At 41.8% G+C, this 17,466-nt stretch overlaps 1 protein-coding gene across 2 annotated transcripts in view; it reads left to right on the top strand.

Annotated features, from left to right (window-relative positions):
• Positions 1–17,466, top strand: part of LOC135514157 (tenascin-R-like) — a 129,554-nt gene that overhangs the window by 91,759 nt on the left and 20,329 nt on the right. The window contains exons 6-14 of one of the 2 annotated variants that reach the window (XM_064937412.1): positions 420–570; positions 3,845–4,114; positions 4,578–4,763; positions 5,937–6,026; positions 6,348–6,611; positions 7,963–8,229; positions 13,073–13,192; positions 13,823–13,966; positions 16,978–17,097. In XM_064937412.1, coding sequence (XP_064793484.1) covers positions 420–570; positions 3,845–4,114; positions 4,578–4,763; positions 5,937–6,026; positions 6,348–6,611; positions 7,963–8,229; positions 13,073–13,192; positions 13,823–13,966; positions 16,978–17,097 — 1,612 coding nt within the window. Of the gene's footprint in view, positions 1–419; positions 571–3,844; positions 4,115–4,559; positions 4,764–5,936; positions 6,027–6,347; positions 6,612–7,962; positions 8,230–13,072; positions 13,193–13,822; positions 13,967–16,977; positions 17,098–17,466 lie in introns of both variants that reach the window. The other variant, XM_064937403.1, reaches the window with a different exon arrangement.

Here is a 17,466-nt window from a genome sequence, read left to right as displayed (position 1 = left end):
ATCAACAGCAGGTGGGATTGTTAACCTGTGTATGTATGAGAGGACCAGGGCCAGATTACCGAACAGGCACGCAGGGCACCTTTTTTAGGGGAGGTTGTGGCTCCCCCTGGAGAATGGGGGCTCTCAGATAGCACATGATAGAAAAATGTGTAGAACTGCAGTAAATTTGATTTAAAACTGTCAGTGCCCCAAATGCAGTAGTCTGTCCCAGGAGAGGAGCCCAAGTGAAGCCAGAAAGTGTGTCCCAAATTGCACCCTGTTCCCTTTATAGTGCAGACATTTTTACCAGAGCCTTATTGACCCTGGTCAAAAGTAGTGGACTATATAGGGAATAGGGTTCCATTTGGAAACCATACTGTATATAACAAGAGGAGCCCAAGTGAAGCCAGAGGGTTCTGCCTGTCTGTGTTCTCTGACAGGACAATGATGGAGGGATGACAGCCCAGCTGCCCAGCACCATTACTTCATTCCACCAGACAGGCCTGAGACCAGGGGAGGAGTACACCGTCAACCTGGTAGCTCTCAGGGACCAGGGCCGCAGCCAGCCCGTATCCGCCATCGTCACCACATGTATGTATGGTTTCGTCGGTGATACCATAAACCTCACAAAGCCATCATTATCAAACTTCTATCTATCTACTATTATACATAAACATTTGGTTGTAGAAATATCCTTACTTGTGGGTGTTTGTGTGCGTAGACCTGTGGACGTCTCAAGGTATGGCATCCATATTAGGAAGTCCCATAGGCTAAACCCTGTGACACTGAAAATGAGTCTCTTTGCCTCTCATTTGTTGTCTCTATATGTTCCGGTATCCCCACCCCATACCCTGTTCTCACCATGTGACAGTCTTTAGGCTAATCCGTGTAGCTCAGACAAAGACCACTCAGGATGGGGGAACTCACACATACAAATCTCACACACACCACATGCATCACACAGCTGAGACTAACTGAAAATGTCACCTTGACGAATGGCTTGGTCTGCCAGCAATTATGCACTTAATGTAAACTTCACCCAGGAATTCCTCAGGGTGACAGTTCCAGACAGTAGGAGTAGATTCAATTGAACATTTCCATAGCAATTCAAGTTACGTGTCCGCAGTGAAAACACCATTCATTTTCCAACCCTGGCCCACTGTCAGTTGTAATTAAGTAGGCATACATAATTCATGAGCATTCATACATTTTTCAACATATCCACCCGCAGATACTTTATTGGATAAATAAAGACACATTTGAAGTCACTCAATTATTTCTGGGTGTAAAGATTTAGCCATCCTTCTTCGAGGAAAGAAAAAAAAGAAAACACTATCAAACTTCTGGTGAGGGAATGAGGGAATTCATTCTTGGCCAAGAATCTTGAAACCCCTTGTGCAATCTTCAAGGTAACATCATACGCTCTTTTCTGTCAGGTTTGCTGCAGGAAGCGTTTCGAGGTCAGGTACAGTAGGTGTTCCAGGTGTTAATGTTTGGGTCAGAAGAATGGGAGAGGTTTAGCTTCGTTACAAGGTCTGTTGAAGCAGCAGATGTTCCCTGCTGAAGCCTCAGAGAAAAACAAGTTAATTATATGGAAAGCCAATTAGCACACTCTGAGAGACATGTGACTAATCAGACATGTGACTAATCACCACTCTGACATTGTTCCCTCCCAGAATGACAATGCTATGAAATAAGTGTTCTGTTCAGTAGATCTACACTGCAGCAAATGTTCCTCCACCTCTAATAATGTTTTTTTTTAATGCTCATATAGCCAACAGCATAATGTGTTTTTCCCCCACAGACGTAATCTAATTATTGTTGGATCCACACAATTGACATGGGGATTACTTGATTATTGGGTGTATTTTCAGTACCTATATCTATAACGCCCCAAGTCTCTTGTGTTGTTTTACATGGTCAGCAATTAATTAACTGCATTCACTGCCAACACCTTCATTTTACCTTTCTAAATGTGATTCAAATTTCAGAAAGGCACTCACATGGTATATCTGCTATATCTTCTTGCAGGTGCATAGAAACAAAGCGATAATTTCAAAGAAAAGTGAAACCTGCACACTGCTCTTCCTAGTATCACTTTCTTTTAAGCTTACGTTTCTAAATGTGCAAATCCGTGTTTTTGTATCAATTCTGGTGCTGTTTGGTACACAACTAGACATGACTACCTCATGTCGTGTTAGTGTGAATTGTACATACAGTACCAAAAGTTTGGACACACCGACTCATTCAAGGGTTTTTCTTTATTTTAACTATTTTCTACCTTGTAGAAAAATAGTGAAAACATCAAAACTATGAACACATATGGAATCATGTAGTAAACCAAAAAGTGTTTTCAAATCAAAATATATTTCATATTTGACATTCTTCAAAGTAGCCACCCTTTGCCTTGATGACAGCTTTGCACACTCTTGGTATTCTCTCAACCAGCTTCACCTGGAATGCTTTTCCAACAGTCTTGAAGGAGTTCCCACATATGCTGAGCATTTGTTGGCTGCTTTTCCTTCACTATGCAGTCCAACTCATCCCAAAACATCTCAATTGGGTTGAGGTCGGGTGATTGTGGAGGCCAGGTCATCTGATGGAGACCTTCATCACTCTCCTTCCTGGTCAAATAGCCTTCACACAGCCTAGAAGTGTGTTGGGTTATTGTCATGTTGAAAAACAAATGATAGTCCCACTAAGTGCAAACCAGATGGGATCATGTATCGCTGCAGAATGCTGTGGTAGACATGCTGGTTAAGTGTGCCTTGAATTCTAAATACATCACAGACAGTACCACCAGCAAGCACCCCCATACCATCACACCTTCTCCTCCATGCTTCACGGTGGGAACCACACATGCAGAAATCCTCCGTTCACCTACTCTGCGTCTCACAAAGACACAGCGGTTGGAACCAAAAATCTAAAATTTGGTCTCATCAGACCAAGGACAAATTTCCACCGGTCTAATGTCCATTGATCGTGTTTCTTGGCCCAAGAAAGTCTCTTATTCTTATTTGGTGTCCTTTAGTAGTGATTTCTTTGCAGCAATTCGACCATGAAGGCCTGATTCACACAGTCTCCTTTGAACACTTGATGTTGAGATGTGTCTGTTACTTGAACTCTGTGATACATTTATTTGGGCTTCAATTTCTGAGACTGGTAACTCTAATGAACTTATCCTCTGCAGCAGAGGTAACTCTGGGTCTTCCTTTCCTGTGATGGTCCTCATGAGAGATAGTTTCATCATAGCACTTGATGGTTTTTGCAACTGCACTTGAAGAAACTTTACAAGTTCTTGACATTTTCCGGATTGACTGATCTTCATGTCTTAATGTAATGATGGACTGTCGTTTCTCTTTGCTTTGAGCTGTTGTTGCCATAATATGGACCTGGTCTTTTACCAAATAGTGCTATCTTCTGTATACCACCCTTAACTTGTCATGACACAACTGATTGGCTCAAACGCATTAAGAAGGAAAGAGAAATCACAAATTAACTTTTAACAAGGCATACCTGTTATTTGAAATGCATTCCAGGTGACTACCTCATGAAGCTGGTTGAGAGAATGCCAAGAGTGTGCAATGCTGTCATCAAGGCAAATGGTGGCTACTTTGAAGAATCTCAAATTTAAAATCTATTTTGATTTGTTTAATACTTTTTGGTTTTCTACATTATTCCATGTGTTAATCCGAAGTGTTCATGTCTTTACTATTATTATGCAATGTAGAAAATAGTAAAAATACAGAAAAAGCCTGAAATGAATAGGTGTCCAAACTTCTGACTGGTACTGTATGCTAACTACCCATATGGATCTCTAGATCATGAACCCTGTCTCCATATTTATCTATGCTATCCCTTACAGTGATTGATGGGCCGACTCAGCTGATAGTGCGTGACGTCTCGGACACGGTGGCCTTCGTGGAGTGGACCAATCCCAAGGCTAAGATCGACCAGATAGTACTGCGTTATGGCCTGGTGGGGGGGGAAGGTCCTAAGACCACCTTCCGTCTGCAGCCCACCCTCAGCCAGTACTCCCTGCAGGTGCTGAGACCAGGCTCGCGTTACGAGGTGTCCATCAGTGGTGTTCGCAAGGGCAATGAGAGTGGAACCATCTCCACAGAATTCAGTACCGGTGAGGACCGTCAAAAACAGCTGGACCATACAACAGCTGCTTCTAGATCATTGTGCATGCCATGTTTGATGGATTAAGTGTATTTCATGTGAACACAAACAGCACTTTATACACAACTCTACATTCTTCAAATATACTGTACTATTTGTTAAGCTCTTTACATTTTCACAATGTCTTCCATTACAAATACATGAAAGAATGCCAAACATGTAGGCCTACTGGCATGCTTTTTAAATATGTATTCAGGGCAGAAAAAATACCAGTCATAGCCATCTAAATAAGTGTAGCTTTGAATGTAATATTTTAAAAGCTATTATTATCTATAATTATTTTCTATTTCTATGGTCATATCATCATGTTTTACTATCTGACTGACTGATGAAACTGCATGTGGAAACCATGTCCAACTTCTGATGATTGGTCTCAGTGGCCCCAACATTGTCAGTTCTGTTGTTCCTCTCAGAGATCGACGCACCCAAGAACCTGCATGTGCTGTCCAAGGCCTCCACCACCCTGGAGCTGGAATGGGACAACAGCGAGGTGGAAGTAGAGGGGTACCAGGTGGTCTACAGCACCCTGGCAGGGGACCGGTATGATAAGGTCATCGTTCCATGCAACGATGGACCCACCAGCAGAACCACACTCACTGGTGGGGATAACTTTAGTTCATGTTACACCTCTGTTTTTAGGACAAATAATATAATGTGGGGCCTCCAAAGTTGCAGAGTGGTCTAAGGCACTGCATCACAGTGCTGAGGCACGACTACAGCCTCGGGTTCGATCCCAAGCTGTGTCACAACCGGTCATGACCGAGAGCCCCATGTGGCGGCACATAATTGGCCCAGCGTTGTCTGGGTTAGGGGAGGGTTAGTCCGTGGGCCATTTCCTTGGCTCATTGTGCTCTAGCGACTCCTTGTGGCGGGCTGGGTGCCTGCAAGCTGACCTCGCTTGGGAGTCGGATGGTGTTTCCTTTGACACATTGGTGCAGCTGGCTTCCGGATTAAGCGAGCAGTGTGTTAAGAAGCAACATGGCTTGGCCGGTCATGTTTCGGAGGATGCATGACTCTCAACCTAATATCTCCCGAGTCCTTGGGGAGTTGCAGCGATAAGACAAGATCATAACTACCAATTGGATATTACGAAAAAGGGGGTAAAAAAATATATAAATATATATAAGATAACGTTCATGCTTTAGTGTGATATGATAAGGACGTCTGGTGAATAACTGAGCGAGATTCTAATGTCGTGGATTTTTATTGACATTTTTATCAAAGTACTGATAGGTTTCCAGACATGAGTTTTCAGATGTCTGTCTTATGTAAAGGGAATATCAGAATAAGGGAACGCATTGTCTGTGGGATGACAGCTATCAATGCTTTCCTCTCTCCATTTCTGTAACCTTATAAGCTCACTGATGTAATAGCAATTTTTTCTTTACTGATTAATTATGCAGTTGAAAAAAGGTTAACACAAATCTTAAGAAAACGTATTGATGAACAGGGTATTTGGCAAGCCCTTCATTTTTAACGCAGTTTTTAATAGGCAGGTCTGTAAGGCTCCATCTGCTTGCTAATCCTTTCTCTTTAATATCATCATACTGTATTGTCCGCCAGGGTATTGCATGGAGAGATTCATTCATATCACCAGCTAATGTTTAATCGTTTTCTATTCACATACTAATTAAAATCAATAGTTGGCTCGGTGTCTTGTGTCTCTCATCGTCCATCTGTCATACTCTCATACACACTCTCTTTCGACCTCGCTCTCTCCCTCTCTCTTCCTCCCTTTCTCTCCCTCTCTCTTCCTCCCTCTCTACCCACAGACTTGTTGCCAGGTACAGAGTATGGCATTGGTATTTCGGCCATGCTTGGCACCAACCGGAGTTCTCCTGCCACAATGAACGCCAGAACTGGTAAGTGAGTTAATCGCCTGGCTCATCTGTGCAAATCAGTGATCTGACACAGAAAATCACAACTACCAGTATCAGTAAACAGAAAGTCACCACCCTGTTCTCTTTTGTACCCTACGTGTTTTGTTTGTTTGAATTTCAATGAAGCATGAAAAAACAGTGTTAAAATACCATTTACTGTACATGCGTTTATTTATAGGCAATGCAAATGAGTCTAGTTACAGAATGTGTATTTTTGTCTCTTTGTTTTATTAGCTGCACTAAATCAAATTCCTAACAACTTCGGTTGATTATACTTGAACTACTCTTTACTGTGTGTTTCAGGTCTAGATGTCCCCATGGACCTGACTGTGACAGCGTCCACAGACAACACCATCACCCTGCTGTGGGGGGTGGTCCAGGGGCCTATCGACCAATACATGGTCACCTACACCTCCTCATCTGGACTGACCATGGAGGTTACTGTCCCCAAGGACGTGACCACCACCACTCTTGATGACCTGGAGCCAGGCACAGAATACACCATCACTGTAGCTGCCCAGAGAGGCAGGCAGCAGAGCACTGCAGCCACCATCGATGCCTTCACAGGTACAGTAACTGTATTGTACAAGGGCCAAGTAAGTGACATAACTGACGTCACATTGTACTATTATTAATAGCAGAGCTAGAAGTAGTCTAACCATATAAACAGTGTTTACACCATGAGTTAACAGGTCATAGGTTATATACCCCTTCTATGGATTATTTTGGTCTCTGGTCCATTTAGCTATTCCATTTAGGACACAACCTGTACTGTATCTGCACATGTACCAGTTCCAGGAACCTGAAAATATATTGTATCATTAGATTAATAAAATATGTAGTCTATTAATAACTATTTCTTTTCAAATACACTGGTTAAAGGTCAGCTTATTCAGTGAAGCTCCCACATCACTATACCTGAACAGGCAATTATGAGCTGAAGTGTAGCAATGACTGCTGTACTAGAGAATAGGCTTGCTTTGCCTGCAATGTGGAACTACTGTTGGGAAGGTGAATACAAATCAAGCTATTACGCAGTGTCAATCTTTGATGTAACAATTAATGTAAATAATTCACAGTTAGCTAACGTGCTCATTACATGTGCTTGCTAATCGCATCACCATCCTTCATCCATTCATCTATCCAGCAGAGAAAATATATTATTTATTGCTTTTTTTCTTTACTCCATTTATCTTTCCTCTCCCTCTTTTCTTCACACTCCTGTACATCTGTCTACATCAGGCAGCAAGCTGTCTTGGTAGTCTTCATCTTTCCATTGCTTCTTGTTTTGACAACACACGCCGTTCAGTATCTTTTATTGGTGAATCTTTCAAAAACAGCCAAGACTCGTTGAAGGACGTGTTTTCATCCCATCTCTACTGTAAACATTGACATCCTTCTTTCCCTTTGTGTTCATCATCATTCCATTGTCACTGGTCTCCTACTCTGTGTGTCTGTCATCTTCAGCTCTTCACATCCACATCACGTCTCACTGAGAGAGCCTCCAGAGAGATCTGTCCATTATTGACCAGACATGCCATCCACTGACTGACTGACTGTCCCCTGCTTCTTAATCACCAGCCATCCACTGACTGACTGACTGTCCCCTGCTTCTTAATCACCAGCCATCCACTGACTGACTGACTGTCCCCTGCTTCTTAATCACCAGCCATCCACTGACTGACTGAATCTCCCCTGCCAAGCCTGCCAATGAACCAGCATCCACTGACTGACTCTCCCCTGCTATGCCTGCCTCTGAACCAGCCATTCACTGACTGACTGATTGTCCTTTGCCTGCCTGCCTCAGAACCCCAGCACCACCAGCCATATTGACAGCAGATGATCAGATCAAATAAATTCAAATGAAATACAGCCCTTTATGACCATGCAGCTGGTGTCTTTGACCTTTGGCTTTCAGGCTTCAGCCCTGTCATTGCTCTCTACTTGTCTGACATCACGTGGGACTCGGTGACGGTGGCATGGAGCGCCCCGGCCCCACCCGCAGACCTCTACATCCTCAGCTACAGCTCTGAGGACGGCACTGACACCTCCAAGGTCACTCTGGATGGATCCAAGACCCGGTCCTCTGTGGAGGGTCTCCTTCCCTCCACACAGTACACAGTCAGCCTTATCACCATACAGGGAGAGGTGACGTCTGAAGCTGTCACAGCCACGCTCACCACAGGTAGGCTACGTATTGTATCTCTGCAAAGGAGACTCTTATCTCCCTCACTAACTTCAAGCACCAGCTGTCAGAGTAGCTCACAGCTCGTTGCACCTGTACATAGCCCATCTGTAAATAGCCCATACAACTACCTCATCCCTTTACTTTATTTGTTTATTTATTTTGCTCCTTTGCAACCCAGTATCTCTACTTGCATATTCATCTTCTGTACATCTATCACTCCAGTGTTTAATTGCTATATCGTAATTACCTCGCCACTATGGCCTATTTTATTGCCTTACCTCCCTTATCTTCCCTCATTTGCACACACTGTACATATACTTTTTTTTGTACTGTATTATTGACTGTATGTTTGTTTATTCCATGGGTAACTCTGTGTTGTTGTATGTGTCGAACTGCTTTGCTTTATCTTGGCCAGGTCGCAGTTCTAAATGAGAACTTGTTCTCAACTATCCTACCTGGTTAAATAAAGGTGAAATAAAATAAAATAAAAAAGGGAAATAGGGTTGTATTCATTAGTCACCAAATGGATGAAAACAGAATGAGACAGGGAGAGACTACCTAAACTTGTCCAATGACAAAAAAGTTTTGCTATGGTGTGCCCTATTGCATACAACCCAGAACTATACTGAAGGTTTGCATGGTTCAATATGGTTCATTCAGGGACAACAACAACACTAAACTACTGACTAATGCAAAACTGCTGCAACGTCGTCTACATTGATTGACCACACTCACCACAGGGTGCATTGATGTCTGATTTCGGCTGACGGTTTGCTGACACAAGACAGTTGCTAACGAAGGACAACATTTTCCCATACTTAGACTTTCCTGTACAAACTTCTCGTACTTATCAATCAATATCAATCAATCAAATCAAATGTATTTATAAAGCCCTTCTTACATCAGCCGACACACGTCCCATTGTGCATGCTGTACGTGCTTGGAGTTTGTCGTGGTTTGTTCTGTTTGTCAGCAAGTCGTCTAGCTCCAGAAGAGAACACCACCCAGACACTTTTATGGCATGTCTCTTGCTCATTAAGATTATTACACTCCCAGCTGCACTACTGATGAAACACAGAACCACCTTTCATTTCTTTATTAATGCTTCTGTGTGTAATCCTCTCTTAATTACCCCTGCTTGAACGTGGAGGTGTCGGGAATATTCAGCTGTCGCATCAGCAGGCTGTTACTCACAGTCGCAGCTGCCAAGTAAAAGGAAATGTGTACTGTCTGAGGAGGACCGGGCAACTCTATGAACACTATGGAGCCACCTGCATACTGCCGTCTGATTACTGCTCTTGTTATTGCGTTGCTATTTTCAGCTTGTTGTTATCAAGCCACGTTATTATATGCAAATGAACCAAAGGGTTGGTGGGCATGCTGTGGTGCCTGGCTGTCTTTGAAGGTTGACGTATTTCTTTATGTTTTCAAGTGGCACTTCTTATGCTAAGTCTGAATAAAGGGATGACAACATGTTTACTCTACCATGTGTTGTAGTGCAACACATGGGATGCATCCAAAATGGTACCCTATTCCCTATTGAGTGCACTACTTTTGACCAAGGCCCATAGAACTCTGTTCAAAAGTAGTGTGCTATATAGGGGATAGGGTGCCATTTGGGACACAGGCATAGGTGAATGCAGGTTAGACTTGTACTATAGAAGCACATCTCATTGCTGCATTCTGTCTTCAGTTTGCCCACATTATGTCACATGAATATTTAGTTTAAATTCAGCGCTATTACAGCAGCCTCCATTGCTGATTGGGAAATAAATAAAATATAGGCATTCACCGCTGTTTTATACTTGCAAAATTTAAATGAAGCTGAAGCCTAACTTATGAATTGTCCTCAATGTTGGTGAATAATATTCGTTATTGTAATGAAAATGGGAGGGTGGGGGTGTTGGTTTATCAAAAACAATTCTGTGTTCAGTCCACAACAGTAGAGAGAACCAATCCCTCTATCCCTCCCTTCCATAATGCATGCCGACCTTATAAGTCTCTTTAATTAAGATTCTATTGGCGCACCCGTTCGCACTTGAGCATCAATCTAAGTAACATAATAAAAAAATCCCCATCAAAATTTGTCAGTTTAAGCCAGAGATATCAGGTGTTTGCCTGGGCCATTTGTCAATCCACCAAATCTGCATATGTTGGCCGAGCTACAGCAGTGTTTGTCAGACCATGAGACATTGCAAATATCGGTCTTCTCCCTAAAATGTCTGTAGCATCCAAATGGAAAGGGGGAGACTCTCAGGAACATGATGGAGTTCTCTGTTGTGCTCTACGACCCCCACAAGTGTCATGGGACTCGTCTGAAGGTAACACGTACAAACAAATGGAGGTAGTGTTGTGTCAACAGAAATAAGGGGTTAAATGTGTCCAAAAAAACGAAACATTTCCTGAGCTTTCTTACTGTATATCTCCTAGATATAGGACATACACTTCAAAACCTTATTCCTTATTATTTCTTTTTTGACTGTCTTTTTTTCCCATTTATGAATGTGTTATTCAACGTGTTTCTAAGGGCCATAGTAAGTAAAGGCCAAATTCAATATTTTATCAAATACATTCACTGTAGCACATTCAGAGATCGATTTCTAACCGTTAATCCAAAAGAATTAAATTTAAAAAACACTTTCTGTTTGTCATAGATGGATGTAATTAATATGAGATGCAAGGCGAGGTCCTAACGAGTTCGGGGCAGGTGTTGGGGATTTTTCTCTCACAAAACACACAATTATGCATTTTACAGTGATAAGGAAGGTGAAATCTTATAGTCATTCTATAATTTGATTATACTATATTTAGAAAGCATAAAGGTCATTTCAAGCCTACAGTTTTATTGAATCGAAAATACATCATATAACATGTATCGTATTTGTACTGTGTACTTGAGCTTGTGTCCTCAAAAGTGACTACACCTAAACAATTTATAACAATATTTTCCAGAAAGGTGATATATTTAATATTTCTTTGAGTGTGCAACATAACTAGTTATTGTTTATGGCCCTCTCATGATAAATAGTTACTTTTGGTGGTTACATAGATTACATTTTCAATTACATTTAGTTACATTTAACTGGTTAGTACCCCCCATTCCCCAAGGGCTTAGACTTTTAGAGGTTAACTGTTTGCTCACATGGTCTCTGGTAACCTTTGCTGCCGCAGCAGTAATGGCCCTGGGGACAGAAACAAATCATGAACTAATCCCGTATGGGCAACAGCACTTGATCACAATGCATCGCTGTTCTCCTGGCTCTGGCCAGAACAGCATGCTATTTACTTACATATTTTATAATGTACCTAATGTGCAGGATAAACACAGTGCTTCTTACACTATGACAGGAAAATGTGTTGGTTTTATCAATAAAGAAGTGTCTGTATATACGCTTCATTTAACTTCCTTCTTCAGTTTTCTCCTCAATTCAGCCACCTTGGTTGGAGAGAGAGGTAGTGGCAGTATTCCCTTGAAACCCTTTCCTTTCATATATGGAAAGCATAGACTTCAAAGTGCTGAAATATATTGAACACACGGAGGTAGCAGCTTCGATAAGAAGGTTAAGTTAAATGTCAAGAGTGTCTTGTATGAGTATATAGTGTGTGTCTTAATAGCCCTTTCCACTCACAGTCCGTCTTCCCGAATTCAGGTTGAAAATGACTGATTTTATCATTGATAAGCACCTACATTGGAAAGCAGTGGCTTTACTGTAACATGCTATACAGGATGTCAGAGCTCAGTTTCTCCACTTCACATCGCTTCATCGGTTTTGACTGACAGCTGTTATAAACTTGAGCCCAGCAAGCGACAAGAAGATGCCCCCATCCCACTAATTGGGCTACTTTTTGCACATTTGTTGTTGTCTGAGGAGGGAAATGTTGTAAATTGAGAGGAGTCGATGTGTTCTGAAAGATGAGATGTTGGGCATCATAATAAGAACTGCTTTGATGTCATACCACACACACACACACGCCTCCAAATGTGCACTTAGCATTTCCATATGACAACTATGTTTGATCCATAGTTGCAAGGATGACATGCGTTATACCCTGTGTTGTCCTGAACAGAATGAGCCTATGTTTGTCATATTGTGATCAAAATTTGCCACGGAAAACATACTTGAATGTGCTCATGACTCCATTCTACGCCCACCAAAATTACAATTTCTTTGTTTGAAGTGCCTTTTGAAAGCCTAAGTCTGTACAATTGTATTTTAAAAGGTAGCTAGCCACGTTGTCAATAGAATAAGCTTTGAAATGTTGTTCACCTGACCCAGATTGCGATTTAATGGAACGTTTTTGGATTGACAACAGTAATTGTGTAATGGTGGGGATGCAGGGCTGTGTTCCAAACCAAATAAATACAAGTGTGCTTGTTTCAGTTCCTCAATGGCAAAGCTATGAGAGTTTTAAAAATATATTTTAAAAAGTATAGCTGAAAGCTCTTTACTTTAGTCATAAAAGAGCATTGGAAGTACTTAGGAACTGTGCACAGTTTGGAGAGGTGTGTGGCCACTTGAAGGCACCAGTTAGACCTCTCACTCAAACCCTTGTAAATCATTTTTCTGCAAGATGTAAATTATCTTCATATTATGTTACTGAATGTATCCAGAGTATTTTCAGATTTCGTTACTAAGAAATGCTGTGAAAAGTACAGGAAATGTCAAATGCAGATACAGTAAAAGCAACATTGTAATGTTTGGATTCAGTATTGTGTCAGGTGAACCTTTGGTCTGATAATTTCACCGTAATCTCCAACGTGTTCTCTCAATTAAGAGAGAGTTATTCAATTTGGCCCAATTTCAACAAGTATAACATGTACTATTATTCTCTGTCGTAGGAATGGACCCACCAAAAGAGATGACTGTGTCATATGTCACTGAAGACTCTGTCATCATATCATGGTTGAGACCTTTTGCCCCCTTTGACTATTACAAGATGTCCTACCAATCAGCAAGAGGTAGGCTAAGACATGTTTTATTTGAAAAGTTACTTAAAGGCCCAATGCAGCCATTTTGATCCTAATATCAAATCATTCTGGGTAACAATTAAATAACTTACTGGATTAGTTTTCCATTCAATGGTCAACAAGAAATAAAAATAGCTTTTTTAGCAACAACAAAAAAAAAAATTCTCAAGCAAAATGTTTGTCAAGACTGTCTGGGAGTAGTCTGTGCGGGGAGGGGAAGGGCACCAAAGAGGTGTTTTAAACACAGTGTGGATCAATCGGAGGGCTTAATGGGAGGTATATGTAACCTGAAAACAAGTTATTATTGGCAGAAAGTTTTGGAACTTGCTTTGTTATTGGTCTATCGCACACCAGGCAAGCCAAAACTCCATCCGTGCAAAACATGCTGATTAGAAGGCCCTGTGTAGATTGTATTTTCAACCAGCAACTATTGGGAAATAAAACAGATAACTTTTTCCACCCCTTTACAGTGTTAGTTTCCTCAGTTGAAAATGTGACATTAGACTGCACCTTTAAATAAAATACCAAACTGTTATTCCATGGTCTCGGGGAGGAAAGATAGCATGACAGCAGCAACAGTGCGAAATGAGATTAAAATACTTTTTATTTCATTTTCCTCAGGGCGAGTGGACAGCATCGTGATTGACAACGACGTGACCAACTACACCCTGTCCAGCCTCCACCCGGCAACAGAGTATGAGATCAACCTGAACGCCGTGAGGGGAAGCCAGGAAAGCAAGTCCATCACCCTCAGTGTCTTCACAGGTCAGTATGGTCCCCATAAGGAGCAAACTTCCATCTCAATCACAATGCCACTCTTCCCCTGTACATTTTTACTGGTCCAAATGTACATTGTATTATATAGTTTTTGTATCCACATTCCACTCCACATATTATTCCATATACTACACCAAATGTTTTGGTACCCCTCACCCCTTACTATCTCAGCCACAATGCCACTATAGAAAGTGACTATGTAAAGGGACTGAACAATTTGTCAAATGTTTTTGCTCCAAAAGTCAATGCACACATTGTGTACACGTTGTATTTATGGAATCATTGTCTCCACATCCTGCACAATTCTACAGAACAACTAATGCAATTCTGTTTTGTTCAATAATTTAGCTTGTATACAAAAATGAAAGCTAGCCTTGTTATTATATGTCTGCGCCTAGGGGTCTGTGATGGGGGGACAAAATGCTCTGGAGTCAGACATTGCCTATTTCAAAGATAAATGGAATGTTCTGTCTTTTCAGTGAATTTTATTCCTAGTACCAACTCTGTGGAGCGCTCACATCGCCAGCTGCACACTGAGAAATTGTGTTCCAACACAGACATACAGACAGTAGAATAATGTCTGGCTACATGCCTCTCATTGCTGCCGCAGTGAATGTAGTTACTGTTACCCCCTTGACCTTATAATTGGTAGCATCTCCTCCTATCTGTCTCTGCATTTCCTCTGTCAGTATATCAGCCAGTCAGTCAGTCAGATAGACCTCTCAGCATTGATCTGTGTGAGATGTGAGATATATTTCAGTGATAGTGAACCACCAGAGAGAGGTGTGTAGGCTGCAGCAGCTCCTCTGTGTGTGAAGTGAACTCCACTAACCTGGGCTTAACCAGCTCTCCGCTGCATGCATAATCATCCAGCTGATCCTGAAGTGCAACACCGCATACTGATGAGCCAGTTAGAGATTTCTGCTCCAAAATCAGCAGGCTCATAACTAGAGAAGAGAGACAGAAGAGAGAGACAGACAGAGAGAGAGAGAGACAGAGAGAGATGGATAGAGTGAGAGGTAGAAAGAGCATAATTCAAGTCTTTCTGCTTGTGCTGCTCTCCACTTTTAAAGTGGAAGAAAGTGCTCTGCATTTGCCAACTCTTCTTATAATGACGCAGGGCCTGTGGTGCTGCTACTGTAACAGTGCCAGAGGATAGCCTGGAGAAATGAAATGCCAGAGTGGCATCATTAAATACATTTCAGGATCGGACCCTTTTTTTCAATTTTAGCCTAAAATCACATACCCAAATCTAATGTATTTGTATTGTTGTTGTTTTTTACACTTGAATAGAATACAAATGTTTAGTAAATACATATTTGCTGCGACATAACACCCCAAATACACAGAAAAAAGAACACTTTTCTAAATTTTCACTACAAAAAGGTGCTATATGGAGCCAAAAGGGTTCTTTGACTGTTCCTATATAAGGAGAACCTCTTTGAGTTCCAGGTAGAACCCTTTTTGGTTCCATGTAGAACTCTTTCAACAGAGTGTTCTACTGGGAAGCCAAACGAGTTCTACCGTGGACCAAAAAGGCTTATCCTATGGGGACAGCCACAGGATCCTTTTGCAAAAGAAAATCTAGGAGTGTACAGTATCACAGTGTCATTAAAAACAAGAAAAAAAGCACACAATACCGTTTCGTAGTTATAGAGTTTACTTTTCTAATAGCGTATTGTCAGAGGAACACTAGAATTCTGCTAACGCAGACGCTATGATGAATCTCAGGCAATGTTTCACAAAGTGGTGTGAAGGAGCATTATAGGACAAATGGCAGGGCTCATTAAAACAGGGTCATAGCCCGAAGAATATCATTCCACTGTGGTGTGATTCAGCCAGAGCGAGATAAAACATATTATGGAGAGAGGCGCTCTATTTGACAAATGGGGCGCAGAGGGTTCTCACCTTCTATATGAGAGAGAGATGAGAATTTGATAAAAGTGCCTCGAAATCCAGATTGTCAGATGAGAAGCTCTGCCCCGAACTGGGTCGGCGCCCCACTTGCAGGCCAGAAGCACGAACACAGTCAACTTGTTAAGATCCTTCGCACTAAGGGAAAGTTTGCTGCAGTCGCTGGAGACTCCTGCCTGCTGGGTAGCGACTGATGTCAAGCTCCGAGGCACTAGCTGCAATTCCAAAGGTAATGAGTGTCCACGATTCACTGGACTGGAGTCAACTGTCCAGCTGATGGCTGTGGCTGGGACAGAGACGTACTGTGGCTCAGCAGACTCTGGGTGTATGTTTCTGCATTGTATTGATACTGTAGCTGACCAGCATTCAAACAGTCAGGGCAATGTGTAACACTTTACTTGAAGGGTACCAAGAACGTCATAACACATTTTTACCCCATAGGCTACACTACATTCTTTAATTTATACAATGCTTATATAGGTTTCTGCTTATGGATGTGGTATAAACGGGGTATTGAATGTGTGCTGAAGTCCTTGGATACCCTTCATGTAAGGTTTTGGTCTGGTTGGGGCACATAGTCAGCCATATCATAACTACACAGAGATTGATGAATAGATTATTACATACTTTGATTGATTAATTAAGTCGTTTTGGCTTATTCAGTCTAATCTAATTACATTTTATTTCATTTAAAATTGGCAGCTTTCATTGGATTCAATTAAATATTTAAAGTAATGAGTGTAATTAAACCCATTCTATCCATGGTGCGAGATGTGAGGCAGTGTGATTATGATTCCTAGATATGATCTTAGCTGTTTCCCATTAATGAGGGTGTGGTCTAGAACTATTAATGTTTGGATGCAAGCTGTTTTCTTCTGTGTTCTCAAGAATGGTTCTTGCAGTACCATGTGGACTATATACTTCTCTGCAGAAGTAGACAGTATAGTCCACATGGTGGTCTGTAATTGGAACATACAGTCAATGGAATTTAGTAAAGTGATGGGGTGGGATCTGTGAACCCCTCTGACCCACTTTTTTGTATTCATCTCTCGCTTTATCTCTCTCACTTTCTCTCTTTGATGCAGCGATGGACATGCCAATGGAACTAACAGCCCTCAACATTACCCCACAAGGAGCTTTATTGCAGTGGAACCCTCCTCTGTCCAGCGTTGACAACTACGTGCTCACCCTCACCTGCAACCAGGGTAGGCAGAATTATTCTCTTCTCACAAACTATGTATCTCCGCCACAGGGGTGGAGCGTGTGGAGCACCCTGAGTCTGTAGGTGGACTCCTGCCAGGTCGACTCTGAGAGAAAGTCTAACGTTGTGTCCCAAATGGCACCCTATTACCCATAGAGCTCTGGTCAAAAGTAGTGCACTATATTTGGAATAGGCTGCCATTTGGGCTGCGGCCTAGGACAGCTACTTGTAAATCAGCTCAGACATCAACCTGTTAGTCGATGCCGCTTTCATCAATATGGCCACAAATGATGGTTCTTCAGCAACCTCTTGCCAATGTGCTCTATTGACTCTAGTGTGTTCATTAAGTGTGATTTCTCATTTACTAATCCAG

This window comes from Oncorhynchus masou, chromosome 3 (assembly GCF_036934945.1).
Source record: "Oncorhynchus masou masou isolate Uvic2021 chromosome 3, UVic_Omas_1.1, whole genome shotgun sequence".
In the NCBI taxonomy this organism is placed as follows: Eukaryota; Metazoa; Chordata; class Actinopteri; order Salmoniformes; family Salmonidae; genus Oncorhynchus; species Oncorhynchus masou.
Note: the sequence above shows the minus strand (reverse complement) of the source record. Positions and strands in the feature narration are given on the sequence as shown.